Consider the following 24,116-nt stretch of genomic DNA (forward strand, 5'->3'; position numbering starts at 1 on the left):
TGATGCTGCGTTCAAAACGTTGAAGGTCGGAATTTTGTTGCAGGTGCAAGAGGCCAACAGTACACATAAAACTTGGCTGACCGTAACAAAGTGATGCTTCTTTGGTAAGTGTACACACAACTGAACCATCAGCAGCAATAGCTGCGGCCTTCGATGTGTGCCGTCAGACAACTGCTTACTTGTGAAGTCAGAGTAGATGTGTCCTAAGTTTACAAGTAGAAATTCCAACTTCGAGTGGCGTTCAATTGAACATTTTCTAGTGAGAGGTCAGGATTTCCGAGTTCTGAGTTGTCTGGAATGCAGCACAAGATTTACTGACATCTCCCTCACTATTATCTTTACTGTTATGTTATGTCATTTTCACAACAATTCATTCTGAAGTTGGGTATAGGCCTCCTTTTGCCTGGCAAAACTTGCTGAGGTTCATACTTCATTCGGAGGAAAATCTACGGAAGCCCTGAGAGTGAGGATAAGACAAACAAATTCTGGTGATCCATCTTCTAAGCCTGATTGCAGGTGTAGTTAATGTTGTAGTTATTAATTTTTTATCTGTGAAACAGACATGTTTGTTGTTGTAATACTCATTTCAGCCATGAGAGGCTGAGGTACACCGTTACTTGACGTTATAGGACCAAAAGCATTCATGTTTTCCTCAGGGTGAGTTTCATGCACTCTAAACACGAGTAGTGTGTGTTGCTAGAAATGTATTTTCATTTGGAAGAAAACATGACAAACTTTTCTTTACCTGGAAAAACTTTTCTTTCACAGGTGAAAAACAGAAACTTAACAGACATTTTCCCTGCAAAACTTTTTTTTCCCATTAAGTCATAAACACACGGGAAAAAACAATTTAGATCAGACTGAACAGATGTCTCTTGCCTCTCAGGACTTCTGTAAAAAATGAAGTGTGACCAAAGCTTCAAGTTAAGTTTGACAGCCAATAATTTTGGTGTAAAGTTTGATTCTATTCTCTCTGTTGATAAACATTTAAGAAATCCCCAACGCAGATTTTTTTTCCTACCGTACAACAGGTCATTTCTGTTTTTGGCTGACGCAGAGAGCCTAAATCACACCTTTCTTTCAGCCAGCCTTGAATAATCTAACGTTTTGTTGTCAAGCCTGCCACATACTGATGCTGAAAGTATCAAATATTTCAGAACGCTGTAGCTAGAATTTTTAAAACTAGAAATTCTGATGATATTACACCCATTTTATCTTCCCTTCATTGGCTCCCTATCCAAACCAGATCAGACTGGTGCTTCTGATGATTTACAAAATTGTAAATGGGCTCACCCCTTCGTACTTATCTTACCTCATCAAACCCCCAATTTATACCCCATCTCATGCATTGAGTGTTACATCGGCTGCTGTGTTGTTATGTTGGCTGTCTGCAGGTGTGCCGGAGTCAGGGAGGAGCCACCAGCTGCAGTTCATCTTCATAATGAAGTCCTCTTCAAATACTCTGCCCAGTGATCTCCACCCTGCCAGTGCGTTGTTGCTCTCCAGTCAGTGCTACCACATACCAGCCTCGTAAACTTGTGAGTTCTCTTGTGCCCGTTGAATTTTGCCTGAATTAACTGTGTTTTCCATCTGCTCGCAGTCCTGCTCTTCTGACTCCGGCCCTGCCAACCCTCCTCGCCACTCAAGCCTGCTCATAATCCATCTGCCTGCCACAACCTCTTTGGACCCAAACCAACCATCAGGAACCGCCCAGAACGCCCTACCCTGGACCTGCTCCTGTCTGTTCCATCTCCTTGAGATTCCCACAATAAAATAACTTAAACTGATTTCCTTGCTCCCTGGTGTTGTCTGCATTTGGGTTGCATATTCAGTCTTTTGTTTATTTTTGCTTTTTGGTGGCGAGCGGCAATGTAGTGATTGTAACTTTTGACGTTACTGATGCCTTGCTGTCTGTTTTATTTGGCCCCATCCCTAGCTTAGAGTGCACAGATGTGTGCTCATGTGTATGTGTGTGAGGCTGAATGATTGTTTTGGTGACTTTTGTGCACAACTGAATAGTTTCCAGACCTTGGTTCACAGTCCTTGGTCAGGGCAGAGATAACTTGGACTCCGTTTTGGCCACTTATGAGCAGAAAATAAATCCATCTCTCATTCTGGCACTGTTCTTCCGTCTCCCTCCACCCATCACCTCCCTCCACCTCCTCTCCATCCCACCTCTCAATCTTTCTCCTCCCTTGCCTTCCACCCATCATTTCTTGATCTTCGACACCCTCTCCCACTTTCCTCCCTCCCCTGTCCTCCTCTTTTCCTCCCTCCGTCCCCTGCCCTCCCCTCTCTCTCACAGTAATTGATAGTGCCCATCGCTGTTATTTCATCCAAAGGGCCCTGTAAACAAAATCGTCTTTGACAGAACCAATATGGAAATCTCAGGCAGTGTGGCTACGAGTTATGGCTTGAATCATGGTATGTATGCGTGTGTGTGTGGTGTAGCGCGTGCATGAAACAGGAAGAAGAGGGCTTATGCGCATGCATGTTCATGAGTCTAAGTGTGTGTGTGTGTGTGTGTGTGTGTGTGTGTGTGTGTGTGTGTGTGTTTGAGACTGAGAGGTGGCTCTCGGTTCTGCGTAATAAACTCTAGAGCAGCTAGTCATTAAGTGGAGTGCGAGAGTGTGTGTGTGGGTGGGTTTGTGTGTGTGATGGGGAGGGGTCAAGGCCAAATTGACATCAAATGGTCTAAATTAGCCCCACTTGTCTCCATTGATTTACGGTGGGCGAGTAAATTGCATCTGTACAGGGAGAGGAGAAGTGGGGAGGGGCTCGAGGTTTCTCTGTAATTGATCTCAGGCTGCTGTTGGTGTGTGTTCGCGGTGACAGGAGCTATACAGGAGAGACAAGATGACCACGCTGTCATCATGGCTGCAACATTTACATCTAACCTTTCGCTCAAATGGCTATATGGTACATGTGGTTGAGCAGCAGGAGGTTCAGGGGACGTCTGAATGCATTAAAGTCAATATTAGTCTTTTAAAACTGATTCCAATCGAGGAAGAAGCTCGGACAAAAGAGAGATGTTTAAGGTTTGAGATGTGGCTTTCATGTATTCTGAATATTCTGTGCACATGAACAAGACAGTTCAGATTTATAGAAACTGCAATTCTGTCAAACCATTACCTCTTGCTTATAGATGATGACTATGACCGGCACTAACACTGCATATACGAAGAGGTAGTGATAGCCAGGAGGTTAGAGGTAAATCTAGTATTGTGTTTCTTTAGTTTTTTTTTTTTTTTACCAAATTATCACTTTGTTTGAATACGAAATTATCTTGTCTCCCTCCGCAGTGATTGCTGAGGTGCAGCAATTATTTCAATGCACTGCAATTTCCTCAGTAGCCATTCAGGAAACTATTGCACTGCACATTCATGTGATTGCGTCTAACCTAATTAATATGAAAAAGGAAAGCAGTTTATCAGGACCCATATTTACGTTGGTTGTTAGGCTGCAAAGAAGGAAGTGAGGAGAATTAGTATAAAAAGTGAAAAGTCTGTTTAGGGAGGAGGTCGGGGATGGACAGTCTAGTGCGAAACCAGACGTCAACTGTGAGTTCTTTTAACTTACTAACGTAGTGCAGTAATGTCAATTACATATCGTACCATAAGTTCCTTACGTAACATAAGTAAGGTAAGGAAAGTTACAAAAGTAACGGAGTGAATTTAACCAAAGCCACAATGTTTTCCTACTGTATACACCAGTCAACCACAACATTAAATGGACTGACAGAGAGCACAAGGTGTTGACCTGGCCTCCAGATTCTCCAGTTGCATGTTACGTATCATCCACATGAATGTCAGGACCCAAGGATTTCCAGTAGCACATTGCATTGTACCGAGATACTCAATGTAATTACCTTCAAGTGTTTTTGCTCTTGTGAATCCTGCTGTCAGCTTTGAGTACTTTGTCTACATATTAAGAACGGTACCGAAGCCCTTAAAAACTTTACACTTTCGCAAATAATGGATTGTTTTAAAGATGACTTTACTTCAAAGGAACTACGTGAGGGTTTTTTCTAAGTTCGAATCGTGTAAAATTCCTTCCCATCCAGAGCTCCCCATAAAGCCCAGTAAAGAGGCAGGTTAAAGGACTATTACTGGCTGAAAGAACGATGAGAGGGGGAAGGTGAAGGCAGGTGAAGTGGAAGCGAGATGAAAGGAAGAGGGGGAAGAGGGACGGACAGAGAAGAATATATGAAAGTAGAAAATAGAGAATATATCTGGATGTGTTCACGTATGTGCAGCCTGAACTCACAGTGCCGCTAAACATGGACTATATTTAACACAGTATGCGCATGCGTTTATGGATGGCACTATAGCACAATTCATGCTTATATGTAGACTGTGCAAAGTGTGTGTGTGTGTTTAGTAAAGTGCTCCTCCTTCATCTGTGTGTATTCATCTGTGGTATCTTCAGAAGTGGTCAATTTCTGTCTGTGTGTTTCAGTTTCTAAAGCATATTGCAGTGTGTGTGTGCATGTGTGTGTGTGCATATGTGTGTGTATACTCTAGTGTATGTGTGTGTGTGTAAGAGAGCAGGTCTGTGTCTGTCCCCAATTTCAAATTGAACAAGGGCAGTGTGTAATGCAACACAGAGTTATTGATTCTCTTACGCACAGACATAGACACACACACACACACACACACACACACACACACACACACACACACCGCATCTCTGATTTACCTCGCCTGATGGTGGTCTTGCTGTGTGTTACAACGGCAACAGAAACCAGGTGGAGTGAGACGGCGAGGCGTCCTCCACTGACTGACTCGATGCACTGTGACAAGACTTGTAACAGCAACGCACATGCACAAACATGAACACACACATGCACAAAGATGCGCATGCGTAGAGGCTAAAAAAGCCGAAAAAAAACCATACAGACACCGTTCCTCACACAGTGGTTGGGTATAAGCTATCATATGTGATCAACACACACACCCCACACACACACGACTGCACACTCTGAGCAGCTCTCTTCACCAGCCTTAATTGGATTCAAATGTATTCAGTTTGCTCCACTGAGCAAAGAGATGGCTATGGCTTTCTGACTAGAGAGAGAGAAAGAGGGAATAAATAGGGAGGTTAGTCAGTGGCGGTCATCTTCCTCCAGCCTCAGAGTGGAGGGTATCGTCTGAACAACTTGTCGACAGAATTTCTACAAGTGCTATTTGACCCGAGTGAGAGGAGAGCTATCTGTATGGCTCTCCTCTCTTTCATCCTCATATTCAAGTGCTGAGAGCTACAGAGAGAGAGACGATGAGAGCCGTATCTGCTGCGGCAAACAAACCACTTTCTCTCATGCGCTCGCACACAAACAACATTTTGACCCAAGATCGGTATCTAAGGATCACTATACGAGTCTCTCCTTTCAGTCTCCCCACTTCTCCTTGCCTTCCCGACTGCTTATTAATGAGTGTACTGTATATACACTCTGGTGGAGTGGTCCATAAATGCACTGCTAACTATGGCAGAGAGTCACAGAGCATCACATTTACATTTTCAGTTCCCATCAGGTCACATCCAATTTAATAATATACTGCTGTAAAGATTTAGGCAAACTTGTCAAATGGTGGATACTACAATCCAAAGTTACCCTTCCGTACATGTACATTATATATGAACAACATATGGAAACCAAATGGCTTACAGTAAAAGTGTTCTTGCAAAGCTGTAGGAACAACACGGGCTGAAAAAAACCTGTCTATTCAGTGTTTTTTTGCTGAATACATGCCAGATTAGCAGCCACTTGTGCAGTAGGTTCCTGTTTATTCTATACACATTCAACATGTATCTGCTGTAAATGCACATTTGGGACATCCGTCTTCACATTCACACATTGTTTGTTTACGGCCTCACAGTAAATTCTAATTAGTTAACCTTACTTCAAAAAAGCAGGCGAACCAACTGCCTTAAAACGATGATACATCAACCACTATTTTTTAAACAGAACATAAACAAACATTTATGATAAGGATCCCTTATATATCGGTTACTTAGAGCAGCCACAATGATCTTTTGGTTTCTGTTGATTCTGGCGGCCCCTGCGGACAAAAGCGGTATGAGCAACCTTTTTGTTTTCAGCACTGTGGAACTGTCCACTCGGCAGCACATAGCAGTCCTGTGCATTGTCGGTCATCTTAATGATCCAGTGCAATGATTTTCAAGTGATAAAAAAAGCATTTCTAATTCTAATTTATTTACAACTTCTTGTCCAGTTCTCAGTGAGCTGAAGGGTCATGTTCCTGTCCACATGCTGAGACACCGCCTGGTGTTAGTGCCACTGAAACCCGGGAGAATAAATGTGTCTTGTTTGAGACGGCAGCACTCCTTTCCTGACGATCAAATTGAAAGCGAAAGAGTGAAAAAAATACAAGCCCAAAGGTTGAGCTCTATATGTAGGGCCAATTGGGTTTGCCTGAATTCCTTAAGTTTCTGTTTGCATCCCATATGCATCTCTGTTATTAACATCGATTTCTTTTCTTAGAACTTAAGAAAAACTCAAATGTCTTCACTAATTAACAGCATAAGGAGACAGCTTGTAAGCCTATGTGAACATCCTTTAATGATCTCTTCTTAAATAGATTCTGCAGAAATCCACTAGAGCCTTTATACATTACAATAAACCACATTTCTTCCACTGCACGCCAATATTGTTATCTTAGGGAAACTAAATATTTAGTGATGGAACCTCACGACTAGGGTGTTATCGTGGAAAGAAATGAGTCTGTCGTTGGTCTGTGACTGCTAAGATAACATTTTATATCTAAAATGATTTTAGTTTAGTAATTAGACGGTAGAAACTTCATGTGGCCATGCCCTTTGTTCAACAATACCGTGAAATTGAAAATGTGATACTTATTCAGCTGGACCTTTCACTCTAAACTTTGCAGGCCTGCTGCTGGCGGGACACTAAGCTAAAGGATATGAGTAAGATTATTAGTAAGTTTGACTGGGCGTGGAGGATCTTGGAAGAATGTACAGTATAGGGTTTGAAAAAAGAATCGAAAGAAGAAAGCAGACAGTTTTACCAAATTTGGGTGGCGAAAGGTTTGTGAGCCACTGATCTGGAGACTTGTGCTTCTGTAGAGGTACCCAGAAGTCATACTTGAGTAGAAGTAAAGACTTCAATTCGAAAGTGAAAATCACCCATACAAATATTACTTGAGTAGAAATCTTTAATGTACCTATTGAAATATATTTCTGGCATTAAATGTACTTTACAAGTATGCTGTATTTACTACACTATGGGTAGCCTGATTATTGACCTGGTGGATTATTGGATCTGGTATCCAGCCTGTATCTGAGCATTGAAATCAGTGTTTTTTTTACTTCCAATTGCTGTTAAAATACATTAATTTAAAATATTTTACTTTGGTTCCAATGCAGCATGCAATCTGCTTTAGTAGCTAAAGTTATCAAATAGCCTGCCGTAGGCATAGTGGAGTTAAAAGGACAATACTTGCCTCCACAATGTAGTGGAGTGGAAGGTAATAAAGTAGTACAAGTACAGTACAAGTACTTCAAAACTGTACTTAAGTACAGTTCTTTAGTAAATGTTCTTAGTTACATTCCATCACTGTTTGTAGAAACGGTTGTCATGTTTTCTGGCTAAACCAGGCTGCCCTCTACAATCACTTACACAGAGCTGGTGTCAATGTTTTCAACTCCAAAACTATCTTCTGGTCACTCAGACAGAGAGAGCAGAAAAACACCATACACTGTATAGGTCTACTTATTCGACTGCCCCAGCAAACAGTTTCAAAGGGTTTTACTGGTACCACTGGGGTGTCAGGTGTGACTGTGTGGGTCAGGGGGGCCCTTGAGCAGAATTTTGCTTCAGGCCCCAGGGAGGTCAGGACCAGCTCTGCTCAGGGCCCCCATAAAGTAACATCCATAACACATCTGGATTTGACTCCTTCTGTTGTCAAAAATTAACATTTTGACTTTTATACAACTTTTGACAATTATTTAGGAAAAAGAAATGAAAAGATAATTTTGGAAAAAATGCTCCTCAATTTGAAGCATAAAGGAGAAATGTATATCGCTATACATGTGGTCACGAGTGACATGAAGTATTTTCTTTCAAAGATGAGTTTTCAGCCTGCGACAGGAGATTGGAGTGACTTGCGGTGCAAAGGTCATCTCAGAACTGAGAAGCCATCGGGAGAGAAGCTGAGACGGGTGCAGAGATGACCACCGTGACCTCAGGGTCGGCACAGCGCAGCAGCAGACTGACAGTGATGGGAGAGAGGGGTTCTTAAACTTGTGATGGGTTTCTGCTCATGGCTGAAGTCTGACTAGATCTCAGCGTGCGTCAAGGTGAGGAGTAAAAAGCTGTTTTGTTTCCTCAGTCTGTCTTTCTGTCTTCCTGTTGCCCATTCTTAAATGTCACTTAACCCTTCATGTTTGCAATAATTCTTTTACAGTCATGCAGATTTTGGAGTAAAACTCAAAAATTTTGCTTGACTGTGAGAATAATCGTATGAATGAATGACTCAACAAGAAGGGGAAATATGCACACACACGCACACAACTCTGATCAAATAATTGGATTTTTAATTTTATGAATCATTCTCTCTGCGCTTCCTGAGGAAGCAAGATGTGCAGTAGATCCATGAAACAAAAAATAAAAAGTCTACAATGGTTTACATTTCCATTTTATAATTCAATATCTGCTGATACTGAGGTAATCCACCCGCCGGATATCTGACTGGTGTTACTCTATCCTAACCTAATTTGCTCTTCTACACCTGTTTGCATGTGAAGCCTACTTAAAGGATAAGTTCACCTAAAAATTAAAGTTTAGTCATTATCTACTAACCAAGTTCCATAGTCCACAAAACAATTCTAGGAGTTAGACAGCAAAACTTTCTTCTTCTAACCATCTGAAGTAGATGGGGACTTGTTTTAAAACGTAAAAATGAACTGAAAGGAAACATGAATTGGCTCCATACAGCTGATCCGGCATAATCCAAGTCTCCTGAAGCCCTGAGATCCAGGAAACAAATCAAAAATCATCACTGTAGCCGCTAAGCTAAAAGAATTAGCGCACACCCTGTTTCAATTGGATGCACCTGCTCGACCACATGTTGAGGATGTAATTTTTGCAATCAATTTGGGATCTCAGGGCTTCGGGAGACTTGGATTACGCTGGCAAGCTGCATGGAGCCAAAGTATGTTTCCTTTCAGTTAATTTTTATGTTTTTAAAACAAGTCTCCATCTGCTTCAGTTGTTTAGGAGAAGGCTGCGACGTTGTTTTGCTGTGAAGCTCCAGAAATGTTTTGTGGACTACGAAACTTCTCCTGACTTTCCATCAACATGGGGGTGAGTTGATGATGACAGAATTTTCATTTTTGGGTGAACTTATCCTTTAACCTGCAGTTCATATAAATTGCCTTGGAATACACTAAAAAGTCATGCTTTTTGTATATATATACATTTTTATTTACACTATAAGAAGTCCTGTGTGGTTTACTGGAGTTCTTATAGTTTTGCACAATAACAATAACATTAATAATGGTAACATATTCATCTCTGACTTCAACAAATATTATTTTCTCAAACGTATAGCACTACAACTGCAGAAGCTCCTCCTCTGATGAACAACTCAGCATGACTTTCTCTCCAATCCACAGTCCTCTTTATATTGAGAAATTGTCAAATCAGTTGCAATTTTGTCCACCCTGTTGAGCTGCTGTCTGCTTCAGGTACGTCACTGAGGTAGGCGGTCGCCAATTACTATTATTACATTTAAAATAAAGAACATGATTCACCTGTTTTGCCTGTTTAGCTTTTGTTCTCAAACTGTCAACCACCTCTTTAACAGCCCTTAAAAACGAGAGCAACACATTTGAATAGCTCCTCTTGGGAATGGATGCAAAGTGCAGCGAAAGTCAGTCTCCTATATGCAGAAAAAAGTGGGGCTTCTATAATTAAGGAATTTTGCTGCATGGAGCTCATCCTGACTGAAGTGCAAAAGTAGAACAGGTCAGTGTCTGTGGTCAGTCTGGCAGTGAATAAGCACAGGAACCAGGCCACATGACACTGAGAGCCAGTTTTTAGAAAGCATATTCTTCTTCATTTATCACATAACATCTATTACGGGCTGCATTTGAAGAGTTACTGACAATGCAATCTTGGTGATGAATGCCTTCTGTTTTGTGATCTAATGAATATTTGCTGCCTGCAGGCTTCCTCTAATAGTGACAAGTGGAAAAACCTTAAAGGGAGGAAGAAAAATAATAGTTTGCTATCAAATTGTCTTGAGTAAAAGGTTGGGTCTCGGCATCTCTTGTTTTTGGGGGTCATAAGCTGGGAGAACAAATGTCTACATGAGCCGGCTTTCAATATTTTTACCAGCAGACTTTTTTTTTGCTCATTTTTTTGAAAGATGCAGTTTTTTTTTTGTCCCTAGATGCATGGGGAAGTATCTGCAATTTTTTTTATTCTGTGTCAGATTTCCTCCAACAACCAGTGGGGCCTCATTGGTATACAGACACTGTATTTGTACAAATATTACTTTTCCCCCCGTGCTTGCTGAACTAATGCTTTGCTTCGGTTGCGGGCCCCAAGAGGAATAGTTCAGTTTAAAAAAAGATCTTTCAGGCTTAAGTCACAGCAGCTGGCTGAGGGAAAACTCATTGAGGGGAAATTAGGATAATATTTTAAAATGCACTCATTTGCTTCTGCACCATAACATGGACGGATGGCGGCCGCCTACACTTTCTAGGAGGGGTATAGAAGTGGCGAGGCTGGAATTTGCACAGCAAATTGTGTATGGGGGGGAAAGTGCAAGTGGGAAAAGAGTGTGCAGGCTTGAGTCGAGATCACATGGTGGAATCAGAGTGGAGTGATGGGATGTGTCACAGATGAATGCACTGAGGCGAGACATGACAATCACATATGCTGCTAATTGAGGACATGAAGGATGGATGGATGGATGGATCTTCTGTGAATGTGTCTCTTCTGTAAATATGACACTAGGGGGGGCTGTCGCTCCTTCTTAGCCTCCCTCAGAGGCCGGGGAGTCAGTCAGACAGACAGGCAGACAGACAGAGAGGCTCACGTATCTCCATCTCCGGAAATCCTCCCATCCCTCCGCCGACGGACTGATTTGCAATTCAATAAGTCACAATGTCATCTCTTTAGCTTTTACACATTTAGCTGACAAAGGGAACCAGGCACGCTGCCTTATGAAATATCGTCTCGGACCCTTAGAAGACCTTAATGCTCCCTCTCTCCCTCTCTCTCTCTCTCTCTTTTCAGGCTTGTTCTACACACACATGTACGCGCGCACGCACGCGTCCCATCAATAGAAAGTGAATGAGTTTTATTACAAGGTGCCTGGTGTAGTAGGGCCTGTCACACTTTGCAGTTGTCACACGCCACTGGAAGCGGATGCGGTGTGGCGTGTGCGTGTGTGTGTGTGTGTGTGCGTCCACGCGAGCGCTCGTGCGAAGTCGGCGTCTATCGATTACAGAGAGAACAGGTGTAGCGTGTGTCTTTGTATGAATAATGCAGAGGGAGACTTTGAAAAGGATAAACAACACGTGAAGGCGTGCACACACGCGCGCGCGCACACACACACACACACACACGGAGAAATAAGCTTCTTAAACTGTCATATCTAAACTTCTGTTTTAGTCTTTTTGAGTCCTTCTGTTTTGAATGATTGACTTTTAATGCCGATGGCTTTTATTTTTGTGTATTTTAGTCTTTTATTTTGAAAAAACAAAAAACAAACAAAAGGAAGAAAAAAAAGAAAGCAAATAAATGATAGCAATAAAGTAAACTAAATAAGGTAAATAATAATCCTACCTAGAAAATAATAAATAACAAACAAAGAAATCCTTAAACTTTCCCCCAAAATAGTCCGAATAAATTCCTCTACCCGTCATTGGCTGCTTAACTTGTCATTCAAATCCACAAATCCCGCCCTCACCCCACACCCTCCTCAGCCCCACAGCCTCCGCTGGCCCTCCTCCTCCTCTTCCTCCTCCCTCTCCTCTGCCGGCTGGTGGAAGCGTCAGACCTCCTCCTCTTCTGTCCTCTCTCCTCTCCTCTTCTCTCCTCTCCTCCCTCCATCCCGCGGACGAGTGTACACAGCCTCTCAAGTTGAGCCCAGACGCGCACACACATATAACACGCACAGCAAGAGGAGGATAGTCGGAGGAGAGACACAGGGAGGAAGGAATTAAAAAAAAAAAAAAAGAAGGAGAGCGGACGGAGCTGCTGCCGGGCGAGCAGGAATTTAATTTGGATTGTATTTAATGTATGAGCCGTGAGTGACAGAGTTTTCCTTGGGTGTTGTTGTTGCACAGCCCGCCCGTCAAGTGGACTTTTTTAATTCGTTGTGGGAGTTCTTGGTCCACTCCGCTGGTCTGTTTAAACTTTTGAAGACAGAAAAGTGTGAGAGACGGTGAGCTTTCTCTCCTCAGCGCCGGCTGTCCCGTTTGGATAAATAAAGCAGAGGAGCGCACCGGTGGAGATCGCTCACCACGGGGGAGAGCGGGTTCATTCCTCGGTTCTGGCTGGAAGGAGACACACCGCGGACTTTTTTTGGGGGGGTTGAGGGAAGGATTAAGAAAGAAGCCAGCCTGCACCGGAATTGCCCATCGGAGGTTTCTGTTTTTTGTTTAATTTTTTTTTTATGACTGACTCCAGAAGGATTTATAGTTTACTCCAAACCTCATCTGCGCCGTGTCTTAGGTCAAGCACAGCGGGAGCGCAGTTTGGTCACATCGAGATTATTGATGGCGCCGATGCGGTAGTGATCCGTCTGGGGAAAAAGGGAATAAGACACAAGATATAAAAAATAAATTAAAAGCTCCCCCCGTGTCCGTTTTGTGAACAGTTCCGGAGGTTTTCTTTTTTTTTTTTTTTCCTTTTTTTTTTTTTTTGTACCGACAGGAGGGATGGAGACGGTCTGGAGGAAGCGAGGCGCGCCGGTGGGTTGTTGCCTCTGGAAGACGGTGCTGCTTCTGCTCCTGTGGAGAGGTAAGAGATGCAAATGCAGGAGAAAACTTGTTGCCGGTTTGAAACACTCGTTTCATACAGGAGCAGTGGCACATCGTCAGAGCGAAGGGTTCCTGTGGAGCTTTGCATTTTATTACAATCTCAATGACTAAAGGCGTTTTATTGTTATGTGCTGGAAATCAGGAACACCACACCATCTCTCAGTATGTTTTTATTCCTTTCCCCCCCTTTTCTGTTGTGCCGTCCTGTCTTAGCAACTTTTTGCAGTCACATAGCACTCTGGGTTGGTGTGTAATCAATGCATCGTATGTATTACAATCGTCTGTATGCTTCCTGTGGCTTGTTTGGTGCGTTCACGTGCGCTTTGGACAGGAGTGATGTTAGAAATCGGTCTTCAAGAAGAGGGACAGCCAACTCACATCTCCCACCATCTTCCCCATCATCTCCACAGAACCGCATGAATCACCAAAAAGTGTCAGACTGGTGCAAGTTGCATGAAGTCAAGAAATTCTCACAGACTTGTGTTCGCCATATGGTGACCACAGACTGGAGCTCGTGCCTGCCAACACTTTAACACCGCTCTGGAAATTTAAACTAAGCAAGTTTCATTTTTTTTTTTTTTTTTTTTTTTTTAGCCAAATGGCGATCGATTACCTCATATTCACCTTGACACCTCTTGGATCCGTGCGTGCGTGTGGAATAATAAGTAATTGACTGAGCCGAAGCGTCAGATGACAGATGCGTACTATAACCGGTGCCATCTGAGACACCCGAACCCCGGCTCATCGGCGGCTGACCGGCCCGTGTGCTTGTGTGAGGTCTCGGGGAGGACTCTCTTGCAAAAAATAAAACTAAAACTTATTTTTTCTTTTTAAATTTGGGACAACAGGTGACTGTCTGGTTGCGCATGACCCCTCCTGCGCTCCTTGAGTCCTCTGTATGATCTGAAGGATTTTTTCTCTAATGATTTAAGGTCATTTTAAATCAAAGGAAGATCATCTGCCCTCTCGCCTCTCTGATGTTAAGTACATTATAAACAGAAAATAGAGAAGCGAGGTCAAGATCTGTAAAGGGCTTTAATGAGGATCTGTCTTGTGCTTAATAAACCCCCACAGAACACATAAGCTCAAATGAAGCTACATTATATTAGTGTGAAAGTGTGCGCAGATGGCGATCCTTGTCTTGCTCAAGAACACTAAATCAGTCCTGAGTTATTCTAAATTCAGGTCGGGTAACACCACCACCCACGTACTCCCGGGAGGAATAAACGAAGAAGAAGGAAAGGCATAACACGGAGTGAGTGATATTTCGGGTTTGGAGCTGTCTGCGCGCGCGTTTTGTGTGTGTGTGTGTGTCCGCCTCCGTTTTTTTTCCACACAAGCCACAGTCCTTCAGCATTAGTCTCACATTCCCGCGAGTGCATACTCTGTGTCTGTGCGCCTCTGTGTTTTTAATCAGCTCCGATCACTCACGGCTCACTGAGCAGTTAACAGTCGCTGCGTTGTGCGCTATGGAGCGCGGTGGTCGCCGTGGCGGCGGCGCACGGCACACCGACAGGAGAGCGGAGAGGAGCGGAGAGGGCGATGCGCCGGAAAACAGCTGTGGCCGACAAAACGGCTGAGTAACCAACAGATGAAATCAACCAAAACAGTCCCTCTCTTCCTCTTCTCTTCTTGTGTCACCATCTCTTCTCTTCTCTTCTCTTCTCTTCTCTTCTCTTCTCTTCGTCCTTTGTCTGACAGTGCGCGTTGCTCTTTCACTGCTGTTCAGTAGCCCCCCTTGGTAGTTAGGGATGGCCAGTAGTGTCTCTCTTTTCCTGCAGCCTCCCTCTGCCTCTCTCACACACACACTCTCTCCACCTCATGTATAGGAAAAGGTCCATTCCAACTTGGCTGTGGTTTAACAGTTTTTATAGGGCACTGTGGAGTCCCGGCTCTAATGACATAACAGCCACCTAAAGCTGTTTAAAAAAGCAAAACACCAACCTTTCCCTCCCTCTTCTCTCTCTGCCCTGTTCAGTGTGGTATCTTCCTCAGTTCAAGTGTTTAAACCTTCACTGGCTTGTGCTTGTGTGTGTGTTTACAGTGGCTGTGTGTTTCCGATTAGTCACGTAGGACTTTAGTCACCTGCCTTTGTGTGTACGCTGTCGTCTGTAACCATACTGAAGCTGTCATCTGTAATACTTCAGATTCTTTCCACCCACATGTCTGACTCCAGCCACAGACAAACACCACCTTTTCTCTCACTTTCAATATGTTGCATTGTTTCGGCTAATATACAGCGACACGCAGTGCTTTCCTGACTAAAAACAAAGAGTTATTTATTGGCCTTTTATCTCCTCGGTTGTCCCTATTTTGTGTCATCGTGTCGTCGCTCCCTGAGTGGCGTTTCTCGTTTTCGTGTCACTCCATTTCATTGTAATTACATCACTCTGTCATTTCATCATCCAGGTCGTCTCCAGGTTGTCGTCGGTTTGTTCAAAAGCAGAGCATCAGAGAGAAGCCTGTTCAGAGGCAAACACTTAGTTTGGTCCTGAAGGTTCAGAGGATGAAATTTCGCGATGGGGGGGCGGGTCATGACTCAGGTCTGTGTTCTCAGCCAGAGGCCTGCTGTGGGTGGCTGGATGGGGAATTCCTGACACATGATCATACAAATAAAAAATACATCATACAAGATTGATTATTTTATATCACCTAGTTTAGAGTTTATAATATTTAACTGCAAGCGTTGTCCGTGTTTGAGGGCTACTGTCCGCCAAGGTTATGTTTTCGCCTGTGTCCGTTTGTTGGTCGGTGTTCGGTTGGTTTGTGAGCCAGATTACACAAAAACTACTGAACGGCTTTCCACAGAAATTGTATGGAGCGTGGGTCTCGGCCCAGAATAGAGCCCATTACCTCCTGGTGCGGATTCAGGAACTTCTTTCTCACTTTCTTTAACATATCGAGATAGGGGTGGTTTTTGACATTTTCGTTAATTTCTCAGAGAATAATGCATGGATCTTCATGAAAAAAATCATGCATATTTAGGTGGGTGGTATATATCAAAGAGTATACAGTAAATTGATGATTTGATTGATCTATGTAATGTATTTTCAGCCACTATACGGTAACTAATAGGGATAGAAACCTGCAGCCACCACCAGTGTGCAGCTGAGATAATGGGGATTCAGAAAAATACAAACGGTGATTATAGGCTTGATTGAATTTAAGGGGACTGGTAGGCCTTGTCAGAGGTATGAGCCATTCTAGTTGTATTCCTTGTAGGCATATGTTGTTCTGTTTGTTGCATGAATGTGTGATGCATATAATTTAGCTTTTGCTAACGCTATATGCAGCTGGATATTTAAACTAATATGAGCTCATTGCAGATATATCCGTACCAAAATTGGAAAGAGAAATTGCAGGACAGAAATGCGAAACACGCAGATTTACAGAGTTTGTCAGCTAGAGAGCGTTCTAATCGCTGCCGCTGCGACGAGGACAAAGCTTCTGTACATGGGCCACACGCTCCACCAACTGAGCTGCCAGGGCGGCTCGACAATTCAGTTGTTAACAGAAAAATGTTCTGCTTAGTAACAAATCTAAAAAATATATATGTATACAAGAATAGTTTATTAAGGCCAAAATATTGTATCTGGATCGTTTTGTCAAATATAAATATCTGTATGGGCCCTGCGCTAAATCTAAAGCATTTCCAAGGAAAATACACGTTTCTGATTGGCTGTCTGATGTCAACAGTGTTGCTGACTTTCTGAACAAGATCACGAGTGTTGTGTGTTTTGTTAAACAGATGACATCAGTGTTCAGTATCTCACTTAAACTCCCTTACCTTTGTTGAGGTTTCCTTTTTTAAATGCTTTGTGTGCGCGTATCAGCCATGTGGCACAGATTGTGCTTTGTGTGAAAAAAACCCTGCGCCATTAAAAAGTGTGTTTGTGTGTGTGTGTGTGTGTGTGTGTGTGTGTGTGCTTCTGCCTGTGTGCTTGAGAGCGTTTTGCACTACACTGTTAACCTGTAGCAGAATGTCAGCACTGTGCATCATTACTCATGCAATATAGAGCATTAATAATTACTGACATAAAATCACTGACACTCACACACACACACACACACACACACACACACACCGCTAGTCACTCACCCTGTCCTTTCTATACGCTGCTCTCACCCTCTTCGCTCTGTGTGCGTGTGTGTATCTTTCTTTGTGTCTCATTGTTGGTTTCATTCACTGGTTCGCTGAATCACTCAGACACACACTCGTATACTCAGCCGTGCGTGCACACACACATGCACACAGACACACACACACACACACACACACACACACAGACATACAGCACATCCAAACACACCCACACACAGAGGGAGCTTATTCCCAGAAAAATAAGTAACAGAGAGGATTTTAAATCAGAGAAGAGACATTTCCGAGACGGTAAATGTGAACTTTTAACATTTACTCTCGAATGCAAGTGGGAGGGTTGGACTTTGTGAGGCTGCTGAACACCATAATGTTAGAAAAGCATGCCCCTTCAGTGTGAGCTTTTTTCTTTCTGCTTCTGTGCCACACATTCACACACACAGACACACACACACACACATACACAGTCACTTGGCCTTTTTGTCATGGTGACAGTGAGGGCAAAGTAAAGAGACAGAGAGACAGAGAGTGGGTCATACAGACACCAAAACACAAAAGTCTTGGGGCTGGAAGGGGTAGATCTAGTGCCTCCTTTTTTCTGTGGTCATGACATTTTCAGCTTTTTCCAGAACTGATCTGTGTGTAACTTGTGTTTTCTGGAAATTGTCAAGTAACTGCAAAGTTGCCTGTTTGGGAAAGAAGAAAAAGAAACGCGCTCTGCTCTTTCACAAACTGTTGCTAAGCTGCTCTGGGGCCAACAGTACAAGAAGTGGTCAGACTGAAAACCTACACCACACAGTATATGTATATCACATACCAGTTTAGTACAACAGGAAAACAAATCCCAAATGCATAAGGCTAGATTTCTTCTAATTTACTTTCAACAGACGGTAATGCAAGTCAATGTTTGTTCCACCTGTGTCGTTTAGTCCCCGCTGAGATAGTTGGTACAGCCGGTCGTGCATTAAGCAGTTAAACAGTGAACAAATACATCATATCTTTATGCAGAGTTGATCAAAAAATAAAGACAATATAGGTCACAATCACAAAAAACTGAAAAACATCTGTTAGGTCATAAAGGTGCTAAATAAATAAATAATAATTTTAAAAAAGCTATGCGGGTACAGCTGTCGAACAACAGCAACACACCGCCGTCGTCTGATCCATTACTCGACATCCATTGCTGACGTAGTTCACTGGGAACCCAAACTTTCCCCCCACAGCTCATCTGAAAGAAGCAAGAAGGTCTTCTAGCTCCTGCGTCTCTTTTGAAGTCGTGTTAGTGCATACTCAGTCACAGTGTTGTCTTCTGCGTCTTCTTATATCTGTGTTGTTGTCTCTGCCTGTTAAACAACAGTTTGGCCTCGCTGTCACTGCTGCTAAGTCTTTGCTCATGGGGAAATGAACGGTCTCTGTAAATTAACATTAACATTGCGGTCTAGACATGCTCTAATTGGGAAGTGTCTAGAAATAAATTTTGTTGTGAATTGGGGCTATATAAATAAAATGTATCTGACTTGCTAATGACAGTGGGCAAACAGCTTTTAGGTGCATTACCACTACCTTCTGGATCTGGAACGTGGATCCGAACAGTGATACTGGCTCTGTAGTGTAACGTCCGTACTGTGACAGTGTGTGAGTGTACTAATTTGGCAGTTAGTATACAGGAACATTTTTTTTTTTTTTTGCACTAGTGGAATAAGGAATCCTGATTTTGCTGCAACTTTAAGAAATTACAGCTAATTTCACAAATCATGAAACTTCACACATGCCCCATAAATGTGTATTATCAAGGTTTCAATTAATTAATAGCTTTGTTTCCTGAGTCGTTTCACTTCCATCCATAATTTTTACACCTTTCATCAGCTGTGACTACCTCTTCCATATAAGTGGGCCAACAACGTTCGAAAAATAGGTTGACTTTTGCCAGCTGGCATTTATAAGCGTACCTCATTTTGTCATTTTCCCAGGGTGAAATGAAAACACAGATAGTCTTATCATATACTGGTTTCCGGTTGGAACACAAGTGCTGTAACTTGTAACTGTTTTTACGTCCTTTTGAGCCCTTGAACCCTTTTTTAAGAAACCCGAGATAATACTTATGTGTATTTGGTATATTCTGCTCTTCTCTGCAGCTCCGTATCTTACATGATAAGTCCACGGAACAAATTGGTTTTCCATGCTGCACGATGCGTATCCACACAAGGACACTCCAACATATATCCACATACATACAAAGTCAAGGACCTGGATGATGAGGAAAATAAATTGGCATTTTGTCACAAGGATACCAACTTTTCTGGTCATCACACAGATGAGGAGGAAGCCACAGAGATGGAGAGATTAGAGAAAGAGAGAGACAGAGGAGGCGAGAGATTTCCCATCCCTTGAGAGCGTCTTCATCCTCTGTGTCCCTTCCTCCTATATCAGTAAATCTCATCTAAAAGGATACTGTTTGCTGCAGGGTCTGGACATGACACGCAGGCACACATACTCGCTCACATTCACACATTCAGACACTAGACAGATGCAACAGAAGATTGCCACAATGTGTAACCACATACTCACCATATTTTTGAAAAAGAATCCAGCTTGAAGTATGAAGTCAAAAATAACTTCCTCTTTGCAGGGTAATTTGGCAATTTTGGGGTGAATGTCACTCTGAAACACTTCATTGATTCCTTTGCTCTTAATAAAAGTTTAGTTTTATCCGCTCAGGGTTTATCTGAGGTCTTTTTACCTTCATTAGTGTAATACACCCTGCCGTTTACATTTCTGCTGTTAATAGAATCTACAGGCAGTTACTAAAAGTCGACTGATTACTCTGAACACTTGTTAATAGTCCAACTTCCTCTGCACCAGCACATATTTCTCTGTATACTCCCTGTGACCATGAGAAGGCTGGGTTTCAAAGGCCTGTCGAGAGGTTTAAGGGTCTTGCTAATGAGCAAGTAATTTTCCTTCAGATTAGCATGAATAGCCTGGCTAATTTTGTGTGTGTGAACTTGCGTTCACGTCTGTTTGTGCGTATGTGTGCGACCGCCACTGTAGGTCTAGAAGTCACGTCTAGGGGTTTAAGGTTGAGCTAATCAACAACACATTTCCCCCTACATTAGCTTCACTTGGCTGATTAGCCAGTGTGTGTGTGTGTGTGTGTGTGTGTGGGCGAGTGTGTGTGTGTGAGAGAGAGGGAGAAACGATCATTATCATCATGATTCAATGAGTCAGAGGAGACTAACAATGGATTAACATTAGCTTTCATTTTCGCATTGGATTTTGATTGAATGTAATGTATCGGTACGAAGTGTGGAAATGTGCGTGCATGTGTGTGTTCCTAACTGCGAAAGAGTGTGAAGACGGCAGGTACCGTATACACAAACTGCATATATGCTAACAAATCCTATCAGATCATATAAAAACCTTTTCCAGGTGAATACCTCATGAATCTGAATGAGAGAATGCCAAGTTAAGTTATAGCACCAAGTTAAATACTTGGTGCTACAGACTGTGCTATACTGTGTTTGATATCGTCCTATATGGTCAGATGTTACCTGTAACTCTGATAGCAGCTATTGTCCTTCTCCGTGCAATCAGTAAATCCACCATTCTTTCAAAGCGTCTCTTCTGTTTTTCAAATTTCCTCTCCTCCTCTGCATTCCTCTGCTGCATTAATCTATGTCTGATTTGCTATTTGTTGTCGTCATCAAAGTGGTAATATTTAGCTGGTGATCTGCCGCCTTGCTGAGTCTTTTGATGGCTAATAGTTTATTTATGTTCTTTCATCACAACACTATTTTTCTCTGACAAACATCTGAGGAGCAATAACAGGGGTTTAATGGGCCAGTGCCTAGCAGACACACAAGAGGAGGAGACAAATTTCTCTTTTCGCCCTTTCTTCTCTGCATCCTGTTTCTTCTCAGCCTTTATTGTGACATTTTGGCTCATTTAATCATTCTCATACGGCCATCAGTCATTCTTATATTTAATCTTTCTGTTTCTTCCTGTCCTTTTTCTCCTCCTGTCTTCCTTTTTCTCTCTTCCTGCCACATTCTTCTTTTTTACTCTCTCTCTTAAAGAGCATTCGCCGCCCCTATTACTTTTCTCTGCGTCTTAACTTTCTTACTCCATCACTTTATCTCCTGCCATCGTGTCTCAGACTTCATCCCCTTGTCTTTCTCTTCTTTTCTCTAAAGTGCAATATTTCTCTCCTTGTCATCTCCTCCTCTGTTTCTAAGCCCTTCTCTCTCCCCCATCTTTTTCACATTTTGTCCCCTTTTCACTCTCACTGTCTCTCATCGACATTTCCCCACCTGTCATCCTCTTCCCCCCACCCCCCCTCTCAGTTTCTCCATCTCTATCTCTCCCTCTCTGAGCAGCTCTTAACCAGTCCTTTGAGAGTGTGTGAGCTGCTCGGCCTAAATGATTTTCTATTACCGCCGCCTGTTAACAGCGCTCCATTTGATCAAGCTAATGAAATTGAAAACTTTCATCTCAGCCAAATTGATTTCAAACCTGAAACCGCACGCGGCCAAAGAAGACAAAAAGAAAAAAGAAAAAAGGAGAAAGAATGCCGGAGCGCTGTTATCGGAGCGCGACATTCATTTTGGATACGCACAGAAATCAATTAGCCTGTATGTCATCTTACTTTTGTCCTTGGGAGACAGAAGGAGCAAAATGCCTCGTCTTCAGCGGTGCAAGCATAAGCATTTGTGTATGTAATCGCTGACATCGAGTATGTTTGCATTCTTTTGATAGTGAGTAAGCTTGTTCTGGTTTAGATAACAGCATTTGAAATGCCAGTACAACATTGAATTACTTTTGTTCAGATAAACAGAAGTTATTAAACATCAAACTAGAGCAGTTACAGAAACGCATCACAGGCCACCACACAATCCCCACCCAGACGTTTGATCCAGAAGCCTTTCTATCAACGATCTAAACTATACTCGCCAGGCATGGATTCAAAGTGCAGAGATTTCTGTAGTGAGGTCATGGCAGAGACACAGTGCAATAGACCGTATTCACACTGCGACCACCTCCCTATGATGGTATGATGTTGCGCTCAGGGTGGGAAACAGCGGGGCATCCGGCCATATTTCAAGGTAAAAGATCATACTTGATAGCTAACATTAGCATTCAGCCACTTCCTAGCTAATGTTGCTGTTTGATAGTGTTACACTACATGATAAGGAAGGCATACATTGATTCTAAAATAGCCTGGATGGGAAACACACTGGATATAATCAAGCAGTAATGTTAGCTAGTGGTTGATTGCTGATGTTAGCTGTTGTCTAACGGAAGCTAACTGGATACGTTTTTTTACCTTGGCCCTTTCCGGATTTTCACCATCCATTGTCTTTTCAGTTGCTGAATGATCAGGAAGCAGTGAAATGATAATGATTTTCAGAGAAAAATGGCCGCTTTGTGATTTGGGTGTATAGTGGAGCCAATTTGGACTTCATGATTGATGATGGCTGGCTGAAAGCTGGTCTGAGTCTTTTACAGTCAGGGCCAGTTGGTCCCATTCATTTTACCTCTGATCAAATCCCCTTTATACAACTGGAATCATAACCACTGATATCGCAGAGAAAAAGAAGTAACAATAATCACAGTTTGTTAAGTGAGTGATGATCCGCAATGTGGGTGTATATGAGAGGAAGGGTAATACAGTCAAAACTTTTTTCACCACGTCATCAAGCTTGCCTGGCAAGTCTCCTTGAAATGTGGAAATACACACTCTGACTTCTCTGTCTGTAAATAGTCACAGTCAGCAAATAGAAAATACATGTTTTATTTATTCAGGTTCCTGGTTACATGCCTTGACTGAATGATTCATTTTTTTTCTTTGACTTTCATTGTTTTGTGGCCTGGTTTATTATACGTATTGTCAGCTCTGGGTCTATAATCATGTATAAAAAGTTACTTTGTATTGTGCCAGAAGTGGAGTGTCTTGATTGAAAACCACAGAAAGAAAGGTAAACAAAAATAGTGAGGGGACTGATCACTTAGAATAAACCTCTGGGAGGTAAATAAAAATAAAGAAAATCACTAATGGTGACATCTTTCATCACTACATAAAGTATTGTGCTTATCAAAGTATCTCACCTGGAGAAAGATGACTCATGTTACACATTCTGCAATAACGATGAAACGGACTTTGACATACCAGAATGCTCTTCAGAAAAAACCTGATTATGTCGTCTGAAACACGACTGAGAATTAAGCCAACCCTTGTACATAGTTGCTAGAATGAATGAAACAGAGTAAAATGAAAGAGGCATGCCACGTGCACCATGTCCCAAAGTGCAAGACTGTTTGAAAGCAGAAATGTTGCCCCTCCGGTCATCATCAGTGCTCAACAGAGCATTAAAACATGCACACATTTTTATTTTGGAGGAGCAGAATGACTTTAGGAATTGGTAGGACACTTAGCCAGCCTGGCAAAACAAGCTGAAAAGGGTGCAAGAGAGATGTGGAAGAGGCACAAAGTGGTTCACAAACAAAATCACACAAGAAAATGACATCAGTGAAGTGAAAAGGTGGTTGCCAGTGGAGACATGTGTTGGTTTAATAGTAAAACTTTCCTCCCCTCAGCAGTGCTCACTGTTGCCATCAACACCTGATACAGGGTATATATTTATATATTCAAGTGTGTTTTCATTTACTTTCCTTACTAGTGCTTGTGTGTATGTAATTACGGGGACCACGGGCTTTGAATGTTTGGCTCCGGATGGCTGTAAACACTTGATGGCATTAGCTACAATCTGAGAGAGGGAGAGCTGGTGAGAGAGAATGGAAACAGTTAAGAGGAGAGGGAAGCAGAGGGAGACATTAAAAGGCCAGACCAGGCCACGATTTGGGCGCCCTGAAAAAAAAAAAAAAAGGGATGAAGAGACGGAGAGAGTGAGAGAGAGATGAAAAGAGGATGAAAAAGTAGCAGTGTGAAATGAGACTGGGCTGTGGAGGGAAGACGGGAAGATTGGAA

At 42.5% G+C, this 24,116-nt stretch overlaps 1 protein-coding gene across 1 annotated transcript in view; it reads left to right on the plus strand.

Annotated features, from left to right (window-relative positions):
- Positions 1-12,086: 12,086 nt before the first annotated feature.
- The window catches only part of LOC311261790 (transmembrane protein 132C), a 247,712-nt gene continuing 235,682 nt past the window's right edge, over positions 12,087-24,116 (plus strand). The window contains exon 1 of the mRNA XM_084360766.1: positions 12,087-13,015. Within this exon, the coding sequence (XP_084216892.1) occupies positions 12,934-13,015 (82 nt within the window). The 5' untranslated portion in view covers positions 12,087-12,933. The remainder of the gene's footprint in view (positions 13,016-24,116) is intronic.

This window comes from Pagrus pagrus (assembly GCF_965226575.1).
Source record: "Pagrus pagrus genome assembly, chromosome: 8".
Lineage (NCBI taxonomy): Eukaryota > Metazoa > Chordata > Actinopteri > Spariformes > Sparidae > Pagrus > Pagrus pagrus.